This window comes from Acipenser ruthenus, chromosome 5 (assembly GCF_902713425.1).
Source record: "Acipenser ruthenus chromosome 5, fAciRut3.2 maternal haplotype, whole genome shotgun sequence".
Taxonomy (NCBI): domain Eukaryota; kingdom Metazoa; phylum Chordata; class Actinopteri; order Acipenseriformes; family Acipenseridae; genus Acipenser; species Acipenser ruthenus.
This window is the reverse complement of record NC_081193.1, coordinates 26,513,132-26,533,595: the sequence shown is the minus strand read 5'-3', so window position 1 is coordinate 26,533,595 and position 20,464 is coordinate 26,513,132. Positions and strand designations below refer to the sequence as shown.

The following is a 20,464-nucleotide window of genomic DNA, read 5'->3' as shown; positions in this document are numbered from 1 at the left end:
CTCCCAGTGGCACCTATATATATCAAAAATTGAAATGTTAGTATCCACATAAAGAAACGTTTTAAATATTCAATAAAAAGCACCCTACAATAAAACAATATATAAAACGCAAGGCAGAAAAGTGACCATTTTAAAAAACTGCCTCAAAACTGTCATTTGAAATTCAGCCTTCAGGTTTCTTTTAAGAAGGATTTCCTATGGTTGAAAATGGACAGTAGTTAGCAAGCCATGCAAATAATGCTCAAAGCAGAAACCATGAATTGTACAAAATGCACATAATATAATATAAAACAGGTAATAAATTACATTTCCCAAAAAATGTAGTACAGTATAGAAGTTTATATTTGAATCATTTTAAACTATACTGAAATTGAATGGCAGCTGCTTCTGTAAATGTAGTTTAGGGATGGACGATTGCTGTAATTCCAGATCATACTGGACTTACAGTACAACTGAGCAATTCAGTGTTCACGTGCTCGTTAATCATTTTAAAAGATTACAAACCCTAGCATCTCTTTATTCTTTAAATCCTGTGAAGCAATTTAAGATATGAAAGCCTTCAATAGTGCAACCAATCAGGTGTCATTGTAAGTATATCACCATGACAATCTACATGTATAGTACCGTATTTAACATAAGCCCAGATTCCAACAGCCTCAATAACTTCTGCCAAGGAATGTGTCCTAATATATAATATTGTATGACACCGGAGTATGACAAACATATAGACAGACAGGCACTTCCCAAATGTGCCTGTCAGAAAGAACATAGCCTACATCTTGTGAGAGGATAAGTAGCATTAATTCATATGACATACAATTATTTACTACAATTTGCAGAACCTATATTAGCCATATTTGAAGAAACTTGTTCGGGAGACTTTATAAATGTTATAGGATTTAAAAAAAGAGACAGACCACCAATCAGACATTTTGTTTAAATTCTCTCATATATACCATTTTGGAGATGTACCGTTTCTTTTCCGAAAGTACAAATCATAGGCGAGTGCGCCCAACAACTTTTATTCAATCTGTCTTCCCTCAGAGGTTTACCACAGTATGCTTGCAGGACAGTTTTGCAGTTTTCTCAGTTTACCATGCATTCATTGCACTTTATTACACTTTCATACGGTAAACTAAAGAGTTCACTGATAGGTCCCACATTTATGTCAATTATTACGGTATGTAAAAACTGTGGCAAAATAAATAGCTACTGTAGTTTATGGTCTAGAAATATGCTGCTTACCTACAACTAGGTGGGATGGGGATCTTTAGGAAGGGGAAGTTGCGTGTTTCCATCAATGCCACTGACATAGCAGTCATGTTACTTGTATAAAGAAAAGTAAATCAGTTAAAAGTATAGGATAATAACAGCATTGGTAAGAATTTGATACAGGTACCAACCCAAAAATAGCAAAATCAATAAGAATACATAAGAGGTGGGGGGTTTTTTAGCACAAAAAACTAAAAAATGTGAAAAGGTTTTAGACTGCAAAATATGATCCATGAAAAAAACTAGCAAACTGGACTTTTGTAATATTTAGTATCAAATCTATATAAATATATATGAATGTAAGGAGGTATGTACTGTAGATGCAGAATAGGAGATATGCAGTAATAGTGTATCCTATTAACTTTCTGAAAACTAAAGCACAATATTAACACAGAATGATGTACCATCAATAAGAATATGTGTGTAATTGTCTATATATATATATATATATATATATATATATATATATATATATATATATATATATATATATATATAGACACACACACACACACAGATACACACTAAGACACCCTTTTCATTACTATGAAAACTCAGTTTAATAATATTAACTGTCCAGGTAGGTTGTGTTGAATGTTAGTAGTAAACTATGCAGTCAACAGCACATCAGTCAAAAATGGTTAATGTGTAGCTCATAATAACCTTCAGAACTGTAGTCTGTCCTTTCTTGTTCCCATTACAGTTTAGATTGGAAAAATGCAACACAAATTAATCACACGTGTTTCCATTTCTTATCTGATAGACACATCCGCAAGGCAGAACTAGTGGAAGGAAAGCATTTCCATTCAAATATTTTACAACATGGAGCTACCCTGGGGCGCAAATTAGAGGAGACACAACCTTTCGACCTTTTCTGAAGGAAAGGTTTGCACCCACATACTGTACTTCAAATGATATGCTGAGCACGCTCTAAAATAAAAAAAACAAAACATACCACTAGTCAACTGTAGCTTTATTACACTGATTAACATGACTAACGTTAAAGGTCAACTACATGTCACAGCATTTTCAAAGCACTCCCCCACCAAAATATCTTCAATGTTTTAAAGTAACTAGCTGGCTTTTAAGAAAATGTAACACACTTAGAGAGACTACAGGACTTTTTCACAAAACTTTAACTTCTGAGTAATTTGTTGACTTCTTCAACACCACAGAACACCAGTCTAGAACAGTGTCAGGAATGTCAAACCTTATTGTGCTAATAAAAGCATACTATGAAAATAAAATTCTGTAAATAACTCACAAGTTAATAATTTAAGAGACCAATTAGAACCTCTTCACTGGATGTAGGGTCCACCCTAAAAAAAAACAACTATTTACACACCAAGAAGAAAAACAACCTCAAACAGTCCGAATACAACACGTTGATGCTTTTATCCCTATCTATGAAAGGTTTAGCTGGAATGTCAATGCCATAACTCCAATTTAAAATGTTATATTACCGTGACACATATTTATACTTTTAAATAAATAATATTAGTAATTAAAAAAAATAATCTTAAAATGTTATGAGATGTTGGAGACATCTAAACAAAATAAACTAGATTTTTTTTTAAGTGAATACACAGAAATATCCTTAGATTAGGACATTTGTCTTGATTTCATCGTCCAAATGAGGACCTGGGGACAACTTAAACACGTCTTTATTAACATTTGGAAGCTTGGTGGTCGTGATTAAAGAAAGGGGCTTATTACCCGGAGATTCCTGACTCATTGTGTGTGACCCTGAGCAAGTCACTTAACCTTGTGCTCTGTCCTTTGGATGAGGCATAAAACCGAGGTCATATTGTAAGTGACTCTGTAGCAGCAATTATAATGCATACTTCACCCCCTAGTCTCTGTAAATCGCTTTGGATAAAAGCGTCTGCTGAATGAATTAATAATAATAAATCTGTCAATGAACAACGCAAACACCCTGACACGTTTTTTTGTTTTGTTTTGTTTTTTCGCAACACCTAAACGTGCCTTTTATATACCTCGTACTGTACCAAACCTTCAGGTGATACCAAATTGACTGTTTGGTATCCTCGAGTAATCAAAGTGATTGCAATGCACATAAAATGCATAAATTAATCTTTTTACAAATCACAAAATAGATGTCGCACCATATATATTGTAGTATAATCTGAAATAATATTGGAGCTATGACACAAGTAAATACTATTTTTAAAATAAATTCAGGCGAATGAATAATTTAATGCAAGTTTGCACTCAAACAGAAGCAACATTTATATTTAAAGTTCCCCCAAACTATACTGTATTTAACACCTGCACGTATGTCACACTGGATCAAAACAGCAATTACTTGTCTTGGAATTTTGTGTTCTGAATATGCAGTAGAATTTGTTTTAGATAGAATGTTTAGGCTGATTACACTCCCCTGCCACTTTCGTAAATTCCTCAATCTGGAATGTAACAGCTGTCAAACAATGCACATTATCCAGATCTTTAAACGCTTTACTTTTAATACAATTAAAACCAACTGTCAGATTTAAATTGTTACAGCATGATTCATGTGCTACATATATACTAACTATACATATTCATAATTCCATTCCCTTCCCAATGAGCAATGCGTATAATTATCCAGTACTGTACTTTTTACCTACAGAACTCTTGCGTTACTCTCAAGTACAACTATAACAAAATAACATAGTTTTTCAACAAAAATTTCAGCTGTGAAGAAGAAATACAATTTGACGCATCATGTCAAGCATCACATTACATATTAATTATACCGGTTCTCTGTTATATAACACTCGCGTGTTAAGCTATGTATTACCAGATTATATTAAAATTATATTAAAATAGAATGGTAAACAATTATAAAGTCGAGTTTTCTTTAAAATTATACTCACCGGAATGTACTAAAATAATGAAGACAAATGAAGGGTAAATCATTTGACCCCTGTGAACGTACCCTAAAGTTATGTTTCCACTAAGTGGAGACATTTTTAGGGAGTCTCTTTATGATAAGCGTTCACGTTTTAATTTGGCTTGAATAAAACGAATTTCAAATGTCCAGTATCTCTCCATGTTCTTTGTCTTTTCCACTTTGACCATTTATTTCCCTCTGTTTGACAGCTGGGGGCTCTGTGCAGCCGCTCTCTCCTCTCTCTTTGGAAATCATTTCAGTTCCACTAAAGAGATTTACAAGACAGCCCGATCATACTAATACTAGTAAAATATGCATAATAAATCACTACACTAACTCTTCCTGTTTTTGACTCCCAATCCCAACAATACATGCAGTTTAAAAAAAAAAAAGGATTTGTTTGTAAACCCCACTGCTGCACACCGTAGATCTCGACTTTTTCTATGAACGTTCTTTGAATTAGACCATACCCCTTTCTGGCACTGGTACACAGCAGTGTACAATGTATTTCCGCTTAATTCACATCAATGGGGGAAAAAAAAAACTCCACATACACACACACTGACCTCTTACCAATTACTGCTTAACGTAATCGGCCAATCAGCCACAGCGGGTTTTGCAAATGCCGCTAAGGAACCAATCTGTTACTTACAACTTTATCTTAAAAAGCCAATCACAGTTCTGAGAATACAGAGTCTCGCCAATTAGCCAACTGGTTAAAACAAAAAAAAAATCTACATTCATAATTTCTCGGGATGCACATACAAATGATAAATGGAAAAGCACAATGTTACCTTTATTTATTTATTTAATTTAAAATGAATCCAATAGATGGAAACACTGGAATCTATCTGTGGCTGGTGGGTGATTAATTGACTTCAGGCCAGGTCAGCACAAATACTTGATGAGCTCTCTTGTGAAATCCTAGCCCAGTCTAAGGTTCCAAATCCATTAGGGAATATGTACTGGATTGAATGAGGTGGTGCAGATATGCTGGGTGGACAGTGCTTTTCAATGCTGCTGGATTCTGGGGTCTATCTTACTGATCTAAATCCTTAAAAATACGTTTGCAGACAAAAGTATTGGCACCCTACACTTAACATGTATAAGAATTCAATTCAAAATTGCTTACATGCTTTTTTTTCTTTCTAAAGATTATTTGTTAAACTACCAGAAATTGTGTATCTTGGTCTTTGTCATATTATTGGCTAATATTGACTAAATGCTTGTATTGAACATTTTCTTCAATTATCTTATAGTAAGTATAGGGTGCCAATACTTTTGTCTGCAACTGTAGGACCCTGATAAAGTTGGCACATAATAAGCCTGTTTTAATTATATTCTGTAAACCTTAGCTACATTTACAAATGGACCCCTGTTTAGATCAACTGCACAAATAGATTCAAATGAATCTTAGATTAATTGCTCAGTTTTTAGTGAGGGCAAATGTACATGAATGGTTGCTCCTCTGGACAAATGATATCCTTTTATGAATAACATCCTGGCTTTTGCTGCCAAATATTCTTAAATAAAGAAAAGTGTGTTTGAAAAGCAGATATAAGCAACTAGTTTAAACACAACTAGGAAACACACTGCAGTGTCAAAGCCGGTGGCCTTTTTTTGAATCTACAAGATATTAAAAATGTTCACAGAATTAACACAGTCACAAACAAACAACCTACTGAAAAACAAGCAAGATGACACTTCAAACACTTTGAAGGTATAATCTGCCATTGGGAATTATTAGCAAACTAACATTTGGGAATATCATTGCGCACTGCATTAGTCATACTGTATATATGTTTGCAAGGGTATATTTTTGGGGACACTGCATTTTCTCCCATTGTATTAATATTTAGCAAAATGGGGAAAAGCTAAATTCCAGGTCTTTGGTTTAATTAATCCTCAAAGGAAATTGTATAGAATGCTTTTAATCAAAGTTGGGAGGTGTTCTTTGCTCTCTGCTAGTCATACATTTTGTCACCAAAACAAGAAAACAATGCCCCCACCAGAGGGTATTTACATACATATTCATTTAAGAACATAAACTGCATCTGAATGTGTATGACAGTTTAGTGCATCTTTGTTGACCAAAGCAGAGGTCCCTGAATCCAAACGCTACTTTTCAAGCCTGACAGTTTCTAGATCTGGTCACTTCCCTCTGTAATTATGAGGCCAATTGTAGCCCACCCAGGAGACAGAACAGGAAATTACAACATTCCATTCTCACTCAACTGATTGGACCAGGCGTTGGTAGGCACTGGTAACCAGGGAGTCTATTTGTTGCTCTAATCTGGCCTGCTCTCGCCAGGGATTTCTATGAGGTACCCCCAACTAGGGATAAAGGAAACATCAGGGATTAACACAAATACACAAAATAAACTAAGATATGTAGCAGGGAACTGTATCATTTTATTTATGTATTTATTTTTAAGAAAGCAATGCAAGTTTTGGGTTCTATAAAATAAACAATCCCTGTGGTTACAGTGCTTGGATTGGTACAGGTTCATTTTGTTTAGACTATAAGAGCATAATACTATAATTAAAAGGAAAATAAAAAAAAAAATCTATTATTATATGTAGTTTCAGACATTAGCATACATTTGGGGATAGTGAAATTGTTTGAAAATGGGTTGTTTGAAAATGTTTTAAACGGCCTTAAAAAAATTAAATACAGTCACTGATACCCAAATTTTAATCATTCTATTTATTTGATCATTCCAAGACATCTTTAAAGGTTAATGTTCCAGTTTATCTACTAGAAATAGCATAAATTATATATCATTTGCTGCGACAGAATTGTTACAATGTAAGGTATAAACCACTTTGGGCTGTGCGTTTCCCATTAAATATACGCACATCTGGGTGGTTAAAGGCCCTTGGCTTCGCCTCGGCATAATCACAACCCAGGTGTGCGTACATTTCATGGGAACTGCATGGCCTAATACACAGCCTTCTATATCATTCATTTCAGGCTTGCTATTAGAAGGTATTCTACAGTATATTTTAACACAATCTACTTTGGCCTTGACCTTGCCTTTTTGAGACAAAAGTATGGGTTAGTGAGTCAACTTCTAGTATATGTAGTCTAGCCACGCCTTTAGTCGTGTTTTTACTGCAGGGGCAGGATCTTTCACACAGGCACAGTACATTTCTCATTAGATGATGCATTAGCTGTATGCACTTACCTGCAGTGAATGTCACAATGCTGTACTATGCTGTAAACAACATAGGGCACCAAATTAACTTGCACTTTCATCAATTAAATAAGCACAGTTCTCTAAAAAAATAGTTTGAACACTTCCACGACTTAAATATTCAGAAAGTAACCACATCTGCTACTGTATTTGGATAATCATATGCAACTTTAATTTAGATGTTATACAGTATGTGATTTTTTTGTACCCAAATAAGAAATTCACAGCTGTCCTTTCCCTTCAGTCCAAAAGGCATTTATTCCCTCTTAATTACAAACATATAAAAGAGTCACTGAATAGGTCTTTTTTGATACTATTTTATTCATTCGGGTTTCCTTTAACATTACACACAGTGCAGTTTTCCTCCAAACATATAACTGCAACATTTTCCAACGGAACCAGCACTTTCGAAGTTCTGTTTGTATTAAACACAAATGCAAATTGTAAGAATTTGGAGCTACTCAGTTTAAAGTGATATAGGACACCCTGCAAAGTTTACAAGAAATGCATTTGCTGTGTCCGGTGTTGTCCATACAGCAGTGTTATTTAAAAAAACAACAACAAAAAAAAAAACATTGCCGACTTATTTTTAATCACACATCTTAGGCCATAAATCAAATGGGTAAAACATCTCCTTCACTCTTCCAAGAATCTCAGTATATCCAAATCACGCTCCCTCCTGCAACAATGTGGCTCTCATTACAATCACAGCACCAGCATTGTTGCAGGAGAGAGCATGAACTGGAAGCAATGTTTAGAAGAAAAAAATCTCTCTACTGGCAAACGTTCCTGAGGAAAAGTTGAAGAAAAAAAAAGTAACTCCCTAGGTAATTTACCCATGACCTGTCACTAAAAAAAGAAATATCCAAACTATACTGTGATATGGACAACATGGAATACAGCATAGGTAAAGTAACATGTTTCTTGTAAACACTGCAGGAGGTTCTAGAACACTATGTCAGCTCTTCTGCAGAGACACATTTAACAATATAGACATTGGAAATAGTGAAAATATTATAAATTATGATTCAGAAGAAATAGTAGACATTTTGGCAACTTTGCAAAGTTTCACCTGATCTAACCTATAGCTGACCTAAATATCACCATTGATTACATGATTAAAATAGTGCCCTTTTTGTTTCAAGCTTCTGAAAATAAGACATTAATAATGCATGTGCATCTCTTTAAAGTATTTATGTTTGTAAAAATATGCTCAAATTGGGATGTTCTATTTTCTAAAAGCACCAGTGATTTCCCCCTATTGAAAATCACTCAACTGTCAAGGAGACAACTAAGTGTTGGTAACTGGCAAAGTGAATGATTCTCCTTTGTAAAGTCCATAATGGAGCTGGTCATTCTTTACTGCTGCCCAGGCCATCTGGTCACTGGTAAATCTTGCAGCCCAGTCACCAGAGCTGTTAACTACTACAACTCCTCCAATGCCCCGTACTCTTGTCTTCATGTAATCGAGCGCTGTGTCCGCAGCCTTTTCCGGTGACATTCCTGGGGGGGTGGGGGTGGGGGGAGATAGAATCGAGTAAGGCATTACTTTCAGTAGGGTTATGTAAAGCCACATTTGCATATGCAGGTAAAACCTGTGTAAATGAAGCACAGCCGCGTGGTGTGCAAAGCGAGTCATACAGTGCATGTTCGCCTCCTGGCAGACCAAATTCACCGGTCTTTGCTGACATATTTTAGGCAGCACAGTAAAACAAACATTCATGTTACACAAGACGAGTTAAGGAATACATGAGGTAATGTTTTTATCGTGTCCAGTAACGTGATTGGCTGTTCAGTATGCAAGCCCTTGATTGCTTAGCTGCTGGTCAGTTGGCCACAAAATGAGTTTGAAAGGGGCATAATAGCATGATCTTGTTCCATCTCTGATGGAATGCAAATACATGCTTTTGTGAATTGCAGAATAATTTTTCAAGCACTAAGCTTAAATCCTCTAGCAAATGGGAATATTATTCTACATAGCAAGCTAAATAACATGTTATATGCTAAATAAATGTAAAAAGTACATAAATGAACAAACAAAAAATAGGGTCATGAACATTTGTTCCAGACAAAGATTTTCATATCCATTAGCTTAATATGACTGGGATACAGGGAGTTTACTGTAGATATGATTGAACCTTATGCCTGAATTAAAGAGTAATTGAAGGAAAACAAACACAAACATTGTGGTATTTAACTTACAGTTCACAGAAAATAATGAAGCACCAAATGTTCTTCATTCTTTGCTTCAAATGGATGCTACTTCCCACCTTCACAATGTAATAAAATGACATCTGTCATAAGTGTCACTCCACTAAAGCTACTACTGAAGAATATAGCTGTTATAAAATAGTTTTAGTGAACATTTCTGTAGTTTGTTTTATTTTCTGTTATATTCTGCACTAATCTTATTTTAATTCATATTTGTATTTATCATTAAAACACTGTCACACATTTTAAAAATGCCCTATTGAACCCTATTGCAAATAAATCATATATTTATTTAGATTTAACTAGTCATACCCATAAACAACAAAAAAAAAACAAAAAAAAAAAAAAACACTGAACCACAACGAAATAGGGAACGGTTAAATTAAGAACCATGGGTAGCATCCGCACATTTGCCTACGTAAGTGCACTGTGCTGATGTGCTGTACAATAACACAATGTCTTGATTTCTGTCCAATGTGAGGGTGTGTGTTTTGTGTAGTTTTTTTTTTTTTTGAGTGATCAGATCTTTGTAGGAGACTGTCTTATTTATTTTCTAACTCTGCATTACGAATCCCTAAATTTACTAGGGGAATTTTTCTTAATAGGAAATTTCGCCAATTGGTCTGATCAACTACTGGGGAGTACAGTAGGTATGTTTTATTTTTTTTTTAAATCATGCCATGATTTAGATTAATTCACTAGACCTCCAGTGTCCAATATAGTGATACTCGTAGCCCAGACAGATGCAAGGTTATGTTAGCTTTAACTTCACTTGGTGACAAGATTAATGTTTAACCACAAACAAGACATTTGACTGACCTAAAAAGAAGGTACATTAAAAAAAAAACAACACACTCCCTAAACTTTACAAAGAATAAAAATACCAAGTTTGGATCAACTATATGTATTTACATGTTCAGGTTGACAAGTTGACAAATGTGCCTGGTAATACATTTCCTTCTCTCAATCTCCAGCATGCCATCAAGCTGAAAGCGGCCCAGTTCATTTCCATTGATAGCAGAACAATATCACTACTTGAATTGGGACGAGGATTGAACACAGTGAATAGAAATACCTCTAGTTCTACAGCTCTGATGGAGTATTCAAGTCATTATAAACGCCTATATGCAAATAACATATGTGCATACTCAATGGGGTCCAAAATATTAATTTAGTTTTAAACATTTTATGCAATCACAAACACGTTTTATGAAACACACAGTAATGTGCAAATGTATTAGAACACCCCATTGCTTCTGTTTTGATTTGTTGTGCATTATAAAATCAAGCCACTGTAACTGAAAATCTTGGAAAATTGTCAAAACAGGCAAACATGATTGCTTATTTAGTCGATGACTTTAATAGGCCACATTTCATTTAAAATTGTAAGAGAAAAGAAACGCAGACACAAATGGTAACCTGCAAGAGACTTTTTAGAAGTTGTTTAAGATGCCTAATTAAAACACAAAGTGGTCTAATATTTTCACACAAGTGCCTATTGTTTCTATATCACAGATTACTGACTGAAAACTTAAATTCTCACACCCAAAGGTTTTCATGCAGGCTGGTATATAAAGGATATACATTACAAATCTTAAGGCGTTCTAACACATTTGCACACTATTGTACAATTTTGCTTAAAAGGATGTTTTGAAATATGAAGGTACACGAGAAGGTATATCAGCCTTAAAAACCAGAACGGAAAGGCATTAAACCATAATCTACCTGAAGCGTTTTCATAGTGGTTTATACAGTGCAGTGTTTGTATAAAAACTTTACCTGTGCATACAACACATCCACCTGCACCGCTCAGCCACTCTGCTCACTTTGTATCTACATACACAACAAACAGACTTGTTGTGAGTGTGTTTACAGTACCTTGCTCCATGTGAAACAGGATGAGTCTGCACAATGTCACCTTCATGATCGCCTCCCCATGTCCAGTGGGGGAGGCCGCGCCAAACAGGTTGTCAGCATAGGCACCACACCCTGGGGAAAAAGGAACAGCCTCCTTTCAATACGAGTGTGGCTAGTAAGGGTGTGGAGAAAAGAAAAAAAAAAGGGAATATTCCACTTGCATGTAGAGTATCAGAAGGGCAACATGTATCTTTTTAAAACATATGTATTGCCTCCTGTGCATTACATATGGTTGCATTTATTTAAACAAATTGGGATAGCTTGGATACACCCAGGCACCTCCAATTACAAATACAGGCTTATTCACGGTGTAGATCAGTTATTCATTTTTCATCAGGGCAGTTCAGGTTTATCTACAATGAATACATGAAAACAAATTACAGATTTGAATATACTCAAACTTGAATAAAAAAGATTTTCATTGTTAATATATATATATATATATATATATATATATATATATATATATATTTGACAGACTTTTACCTGTACCTTCAGATTTTTTTTATTTTTATTTAAAAGATGGACATCGGTTTTTATTACTCATTATTTACAGGAGCTTTCTTGCTTTGCTTACAGAATACCGTGTTTACTCGAATTTAAGTCGCACCCCTAAATACGGACACCAAAAAAAAAGAAAAAAAAGAAAAAGACCCTGAATGCATTTAACTCTTAATGGAAAAAAAACACAATAGTTAACGGTTAAATTACTTTAATTTCTAGGTGCCAGCAGGAAACTTTGTATTACTGTACATTAAAGCATCAGAGTATGTCACCTACTATATTACAAATGCAAATGGTAAAAGAAAATATGTACAGTACTTTCAGTATTGAACGACAGTCATTGCAGTTTATGGTAGCTGGGAAAGGGTACATTACCTTGAACTTTATTTCAGTCTGCTTTATTGTCCTTGTTTGTTTAATTTGGCCAACGTGACTCTGTCACGTTTGCAAGCAAAATTAGTGCAAGACAGAAATGTGTAGTTCATTTTAGGTTTGAGTTAGGACTTTGGAGTTTACACTAGTGGGGTTCCCGTAGTTACACCAGGCACATACCATAATAACAGTGAGCAAGTTAGAGAATCAGGGAGCGATGGAGAATCCACCATTAAGCAGTACATACCTTAGTGTTCCTGTTTCTAGAGCAATAAAGATATATAAATAAATGATTGTTCATTTTGAAGCCGGACCCGCGTTGATCATTTCAACAAGTACTATACTGGTAATATTATAGTATTACATAGCCTTTCGATTGCGTCTCCATCTTCTGACACATCTCAGGTTCCGCAGTTTCGCTTTGCTTCAGCAAACAGTTACTTTTTTTTTTTTAAAAAGCTGCATTAAAAAATGTTCATGACGTTCGCTGTGCAGCCATTTTAATATACTGGTACTGTACCGAGAATAATATCTGTAGTGGGCAGTATGGTGTACAGTTGGTCAGAATAATTGACATTTGCAAATGTAAATTGGTACCCTAACTAAAAACCTTGAATCCAAGTCTTTGAACTTTTATTTTGGCCACAAAAGTGTGACTTAAAGTCAAGTAAATATGGTATATATTGTTCTTACGTACTTTTATTTGTAAGCAGTGCAAAATGTATTTACACGCAACTTTGTAGATTTGTTTTAAAAAAACACACATACAAGAGGTTGCCTAGCAACTAAATCAGCTGCAAATATCTAAAGTTCTAGCCAATAAAGTACAATTCTATACACTGCATGCAGAATCAATGAACTAATGAACAATGTCAGTTTTTGCCAAAAAAAATAACACTTACTTTTCTCCACCAGATGGCATCAACAGCACGGACTAACATGCAAGTGTAGTTCAATACATTAAATATTTGCTCCATTCATTGATCTTTTAATGTACTTATAACACTCATAATACAATACAGAAAAAATATTGGGATGGAATTACATTTCAATTATGGTGCCAATTATGATTCATAAAGTAAGTTTAAAGCAGCACAGAATAACAAAACTGTAATGAGATGTTTCAACATCCTACCGATACAGGTAGTAGCAGAAAGGCACCTCTTAGGCTCACAGACACATTTCAAGAGGGTGTGGAGCTTGTATCCCTGCAGCTAAAACAATCTTTTATTTAAGCAAGGTCTGCTTTCTGATACAGTAATTAGTGTGCAAGGGCTAAACTATGGAGGAATGTAACATTCATACATCAACAAATGAGATTTTAGTGTAAAATGTTTCATGGTTGCGGAACACTAATAATGTTCCTAATAAATGTGTGCTCAGTTATTACATTTTCTAGTTCTCCACATATCAGGTGACGCTTACTTCACCCAGTACTGCAAAGTATGTACCGTGACAGTGCCAGTGAACTCCTTAGATGCAGGTGCCAATTCAAATGTCATCTCAGAAAGTCAATAAAAGGAGCTTAATAATAAGCTGTGCTACCTATGAAGACTATCATCATTTTTATAAAGGGGTTTCTGCGTTAGTGCTAGTGTAAATCAGTTACCAAAAAAAGTTTAGGACACAGACATTTCATTCAGGGCAGTTAATGTGAGCCACCTATAAAAATGCTGAGTTAATAGAAATCCTCAGTGCAATGCTGAATCACACCTCCAGTTTGTGCAGGGTCAGGTTCGAGAAATACAGGTTTCCTACAGGCCTACCTCTGCACTAAAGAAGGTATTTCTTTTAGCAATCATTGTAAAATGATACTCATTTGTTTTGTTATCAATGAAAAACAAACTCAACAATTAAAAGGATAGTGTTAGTGTGTTAAAGGTTAGCTGTGCTAAGAAAACTGAAGGTTCTCCCTAGACCGTCAGGGAAGATACATGGTTCACTTGAGGCTCTCCAACAGTTTACCATGTGTGCCTGAGGGTGTGCTCCTTCACTAAAGTGAGTCAAATTACAGTACATTTGTTTGCGTGCTACACCTTGAATGGGACACTGAGAAAACACCAAATGGAGCAGTATTGGTCCCCGACATGGGAGTCTAGGGAGAACCCTGCTAAATATTAACAAGAGCTAATGATTTTCCAGTGTGTAACTACTTTGCACTACTTTGTTTTCCAGTGCCTTTCTGATTTAGTGACCAAAGGTTACCTCACTTCACAACTTCTAGAGGAGACTTTGCCCTCTCTCCTCATCCAGCAAGAACCTTAGTGTCACGCTCGACTCCTCCCTCTCCTACTCTCAGCATATCTCTACTCTGGCACGTTCCTGTTGCTTCTTCAGCAACAACTCCTAGTTCAGGCCCTGGAACTGTCCTGCCTCTATTACTGCAATTCCTTCCTGTCTGGCCTCCCTGTCTCTGCTATCCATCTGCTCCAGCTCATCCAAAACTCTGCTGCCAGCTTTGTCTTTTCCCTTCCTCAATTATAATAATAATAATAATAATAATAATAATAATAATAATAATAATAATAATAATAATAATGAGCAAAGTGGTGAAGTTGCAGTAGAGCTTCCCAATTCAAAAATGTCAAACACATTGATATGGTTCTAATTGTATGAATTCACTTAAAACCCCAAAATACTACCGTATTCTGCCGAGAACGCCCAGGAGTCATAAAGCTGCCGTTAAGGCAAAAGTGTATGTGTGGGGGGAGCACTGACCCAGGCAGGGGCGAAATTACAGGCATTAGTGCAGAGGGAGCACTTTTAACATTAGGTAGGTACATCGCATTTACAATTAGGCATGTTTAAAATTCAAAAGGTAGAGCACAGCACAGTTACGGCTCACCGCGCACCAGCGACCCCTGTAGTCTGGCCGGGCGCCTGCGGGCTTGCCTGTAAGCTACCCAAGAGCTGCGTTGTCCTCCGACGCTGTAGCTCTTGGGTGGCTGCATGGTGAGTCTGCAGTGTGAAAAAAAAAAGCGCTTGGCTGACGGCACACGCTTTGGAGGACAGTGTGTGTTCGTCTTCGCCCTCCCGAGTCAGCGCAGGGGTGGTAGCGGTGAGCTGAGCATAATAAAATAATTGGCCATTCCAAATTGGGAGAAAATATTTAAAAAATAATTGAAAACGACTAAATTTATTTAAAAAAAAAAAAAAAAAAAAAAAAAAAAAATCAGAAATATGGATTGTAGCGTAAGAGAAAAGTGTAATGAATCAGACTGTAGAGTCTGTATCCTCTGATCCAGTGGTGCGCAAAGTGGGGGGCGTGACTATGACTAAAGGGGCAGTTATGTAAAAAAAAAGGATAGAACATTTTAAATAAATACGTAAATGATACATAGGACTTGTAGAACCAGAGAAATTAAGTTTGAAGTGGCGAGTGTCGAGGGTGTCACTGAAACTGCAGTGAACAGAGACGAAAAATACCGACTTCAATGTATGGGGCGACAAGTGTAAAAAAAAAAAAAAAACCAAAAACACACAAATGTTTTACCTGGGTTTTTTTTTCCCGGATTTAATGTAAATTGTGTATTTTTTCACAGCTCTGCAGCATGCACTGCCAAATCAAACGCATCAATGGGCGTGGGCTTGCATGTTAAAGGGCTATGCACACCGGACATGAGCGACGCGAGTGAACAGCTCTGGTGCACCGATGATAGTGTAAGGATTATTGCCCACATTGTCAAACAGCTAACACAGCAATACGATCCATGAAGTGGTACGGAAAAGTAAAGCCAGAGCACTTGTTCTGTTATTTGTTTTTTTCTTTGAAATCTCTCTTCCTGTAACGATTTAGAGGACAGATCTCAAATCTCAGGGCACTAGAGCGGCCATTTAGAAGAGAGCTTTGAAACAGAGTTTAAAGTTATAAGTGTACAAAGTTATCAGGATGTTAATGAAAATAAATATTACAGGTACATTATTTAAACAGTTGTAGCAACATGTGGGGATGTAGGACACTATTTGTCGGAATCCTGTTACTTACTCTTTTAAGGGCCCTACCATCTGCATCAAATTATCTATTTAAACAAGGGAAAAACCTTGTAAGCCCACGCTTAAACATTATAAGCTTTCAAGTCAAGGCTCAAGGTTTTTGATTTTATCTGTGTAATGCTAAAAAATTTTAACACAGAAGACTGGAATTTGTAGCACAGTAACATGCCAACATGCTTACCTACGCAGGGCGTATCACCGACACGACCAACCATTTTGTTTAGCATCCCACCAGTAGAGGTCGCACTGGCCACATTGCCTTGAGAATCTATGGCAACAGCACCGACTGTCCCCATTTTACCCCTGTAATATAAAGTATACAAACTATTTTAGATACAAAAGCACCTGAAGATGATAAAATTCTGTTCAATTATACTGTACAAATATTATGATCCATGAACAAAGGGACCCTGACCTATTTTGATTTCAAAGAGAAACAGAGAAAGACTTTCCATACATCTGACTTTCCACAGGATTGGATCCAGGTGCCAAGTTCTCCACCCATCTCTTTCTGGAGTAGTCTGTTTTTAAAGACTCCTCTTCCACTTCTGGTACACCCATTGCTTTTGCAAACCTAGAAGCCCCTTCAGCAGTCAGACACAAATGTTCTGTCTGGATTAAAAGGCCATAAAAAAAATAATAAAAACATTAAAAACGCAAGCATTATTCTTTGGCAGTGGGGTTTCATTTTTTTATTCTAGGTAGTACGTAATGGGGACACTAACAAAAACAAAAATCAATTAATTTAATTTAGCAGCAGCACATAAAAATACATCAGGTATTTTATTTTTTGTGAGTGGGGGTTGACAATATCCAAGGGCAGTATAAGCTCTTGGATACTCAGTATTTAGCAGCAATCTGCTATAGAAACTGCTCCACCGGTGGGTCAGGTGTACTTAAAAATAGTTATTCATATCCCTAATACAATTGGGAGTCTTTTATTATCATTTCATTCACATTCGGCGTAAGAATGACATGCTGTTGCAATACCTTTTCCATGACAAGTCGAGACAGTTTGATTGGGTTTGCAATCCCCTTGACAGCGGATACCGCTCCACTCGCCAGTGTTTTCCCATCCATGATGATAGCATCCATTTCTACTCCCCCTAATTCATTCAGGACAGATCCACAGCCTATGCCAAAAAAAAGAAGGCATTCATATTTGACGGTCTGCTGCTGGAGGATACTAGCTGGTGCAAAACTGCAAAGTGAGTACCACATTTTGTGGCACAAAAGTACACAAGAGAGTGCCTATCTAGTTATTATTAACCCAATCAGATTTTCACCTCACTGCTTTAAAATGTATCTGAAGGAAATGATTACCTGCATTATACATTGGATTATCCTCCATTGCCACAACAGCCTCTTCCACAGCATCCAACGCACTGCCCCCCCGCTGGAGGATGCGATATCCAGCAAGCACAGCTTCCTGCACGCCACGGCAGGACCCTTCTGCTCGCTCCTTCCCTATCCACCCAGCACCCCCGTGAACCACAATAACAGGTAGCATGACTGCTATCCAGCTTCTGAAATTAGATTAAAAAAAACAATGCATGGAATACAAAAACATTTGCAAAGGAGTGCTGGGGAGTACTAAGGAGTAAATCCTGTTCATAAAATGAAACACAAATTCCGACTGCTTGCAATAATCTTTCATATGTGTCTATCTAGGGAATCACTTAATTATGATTCATTAGGTGTGCATAACTAAGGCATTACCATCATTCTTGGAGTGCATGCAGTAAGCGCATCTTTATTGAATTCTGTACAGAATACAGCATACCTTAAAAGTCGGTCAGTAGTTTTGAACAGCACAGTGTCAATGTGGGTATCAAAAGAGTTTTATTAAAAGAAATATCAAAAATAGAATGCGGCCACAAATGTTAATACACAGAAATGAGGCTGTTAATCATTACAAGTCAAAACACTGGCAAAACAGTCCCTTGACTAAATTAATGACAGGCTACACTATTATGTTATGAGCTAGTCAATGCCAATAATCAACTATTGTTTTGTTTATACACAGATCATTTAAAAGTGATAGAAATATAGTAACAGTAGGTGTTTCTTTAAAGAATCTATTTTTTAAAAATCTAATTGATCATAATTGAGCAAAAAGAGCTCAAAAAGGTGTTTATTATTATTATTATTATTATTATTATTATTATTATTATTTTTATTATTATTATGTTGTCTATCCTACCTATTCATATTTTAATCCATGCAATATATGTACAGCTAGTTTCGACTTTAAATTATTCCATTAATACATGCAATACATGTAGGCCTACATTAACTTCACAATTTTACCCCTACATTGTATGTCTTCCCTTTAAAACATTTGCCTATTTTTTTTTCTTTTTAAGAGGGAAAGGTTACCTTTCAGGCATTCAAAGATGTGCGACGAGCCGTCCAGTAATTGGTTCTCATAAAATGTTACATATTCATTATGCTTTCCTATATTACAAACACCAATCTTTGTTAATCTCATAGAATATAAAGGTACAACGACATTGCAGGAACTAACACTACACACCACAGAAACAATACACAATGCAGAACTCCGCAGCAAATAATACTGAACACGAACCCACAAACGTGATCTAAAAACTTACACAAAACCTACCCCGTATACCAGAACCAGCAGTCAGAGGTTTATTGTTTTACAAGGAATACACGTGAACTCAACTCAAGCAAGCAGGAGTGTGTTTTCGCGTTTTGATCGAAACAGACCCGGGTTAAGCGACCTTTGACCTGGCAATAACCGGTGAACGTCACAACACAAGAACGGCCTAGGTCATTAAAATAAGCTCTATACCAATAAATAATGCAAAATATCTAGACGACTGTAGACAAACATGTTAGAATGCATTGTTATGTATACGGACTATAGGTGGTTTGTTCAGCGCATCGAAGTTACAATCGTGGATTTATGAAAAAGAAAAAAAAAACGCAGAAAAATAACATCTGTAGCATCAGTGAGTTCCGATTTTACTCTGTATTGATTATAAATGTACATAAAATAATGTAAGAGTTATTACTAGTTTGTTTTCTGCTTTTGTTTACTTTCCTGGGAGAAATAAGCTGACTGTGCAGCAGGGGCGTAGCTAGGACTGGAACTTTGGGTGGACGGAAAGTACCAAAAGGTCTGACGTCACAGGAAATAGTTTACATTACAAACATGATTTAAATCAATTAAAACTCTGAGTACATCAAATATCTCTATGGGGTTTGAGCAAAGTAAAGTAGCCACGGCTGAAAATGTATGGTGCCGAGTGAAGCAAGACGAACATGTTTTGCAGTTTATAACAGTAGCTGCAAGTATACATTACAAATACAAAGCACATACGCATACAGAAACAAACACACTGTGCACAATAACTGCAAAAGCCGTTTCATTTGACAAAGTGCAAACAGAAACTAAAAAAATCCCCAAACAAAAAAAGCTATATTGCTTTTTTTCTTAGCTGTTTGTAATCTCTTAGCTATATTGTAATAACTTGTTAGTTACCTCTGTAAGTCATCCTGCAATTTTGCTGGAATCGAGGTATTCTCAGCACAGCTAAGATTTTAGTTTTGGTTGAAGGCAGCAGGAGCTTAGCATGATTTTAAATTTTTGCTTGACAGATTAAATATGGCTGCTTTCGTTTTCACTGTATTTTCTCAGGTACAGCTAAACAAAGATATTGCGTTGGCTGAAAAAAAAACGTAACAAGCAGACCAAAATTGATTTTTTTTAAAACAACCTTGATTTTGCTATCTTTAAAATAAAGACAGCAAAACACGGGAGAAAAGTTAACGGCAAACCTTATAGACAAAATCCAAGTTTTTGTATTTCTTTACATTTATAATACTACGGATAAATAATTATGTAGTTTTAAAACCACAGATACCTTCAAATCATTAATACATTTTAACATCATGTCACTGACTCGGTATGACAAGACTCGAACACCAATCATAAAGTTGGTATTTGTCTGACCCCGTTGCCATAGTAACCAAATGCACGGCGCTGATAAAAGTATGAATTCAGTGTGAAATACTGTAAGGAAAATAAAATGCCTATTTTTTTTCACGGTAAATTGCAAGAAGCTAAAAGCAA

General features: G+C 36.0%; 1 protein-coding gene across 4 annotated transcripts; it reads right to left on the bottom strand.

Moving 5' to 3' along the window:
• Nucleotides 1–7,666: 7,666 nt before the first annotated feature.
• asrgl1 (asparaginase and isoaspartyl peptidase 1) lies at nucleotides 7,667–19,957 on the bottom strand. Of its 4 annotated transcripts, none has more exons than XM_034921312.2 (7): nucleotides 19,874–19,957; nucleotides 17,686–17,888; nucleotides 17,353–17,495; nucleotides 16,820–16,974; nucleotides 16,544–16,665; nucleotides 11,455–11,565; nucleotides 7,667–8,868 (listed from the first exon to the last, which is right to left on the bottom strand). In XM_034921312.2, the coding sequence occupies exons 2-7, from the start codon at nucleotides 17,870–17,872 to the stop codon at nucleotides 8,657–8,659; spliced, it is 930 nt and encodes a 309-aa protein (XP_034777203.1). In that variant the 5' UTR covers nucleotides 17,873–17,888; nucleotides 19,874–19,957; the 3' UTR covers nucleotides 7,667–8,656. The 4 variants fall into 4 exon arrangements, with proteins under 4 accessions (XP_034777203.1, XP_034777202.1, XP_034777201.1 ...); XM_034921311.2 differs by lacking the exon at nucleotides 19,874–19,957 and adding an exon at nucleotides 18,978–19,408; XM_034921310.2 differs by lacking the exon at nucleotides 19,874–19,957 and adding an exon at nucleotides 18,989–19,406.
• Between the last annotated feature and the right edge of the window lie 507 nt (nucleotides 19,958–20,464).

Bases quoted from the DNA above. Each gene is read 5' to 3' on its own strand.
- asrgl1 (XM_059023913.1), bottom strand. The intron at 16,975-17,352 runs GTATTGCAACAG...CTTTTAATCCAG, and splicing joins CTCGACTTGTCATGGAAAAG to ACAGAACATTTGTGTCTGAC. The intron at 11,566-16,543 runs GTAAGCATGTTG...CTTTTTCCCCAG, and splicing joins CGGTGATACGCCCTGCGTAG to GGTGTGGTGCCTATGCTGAC.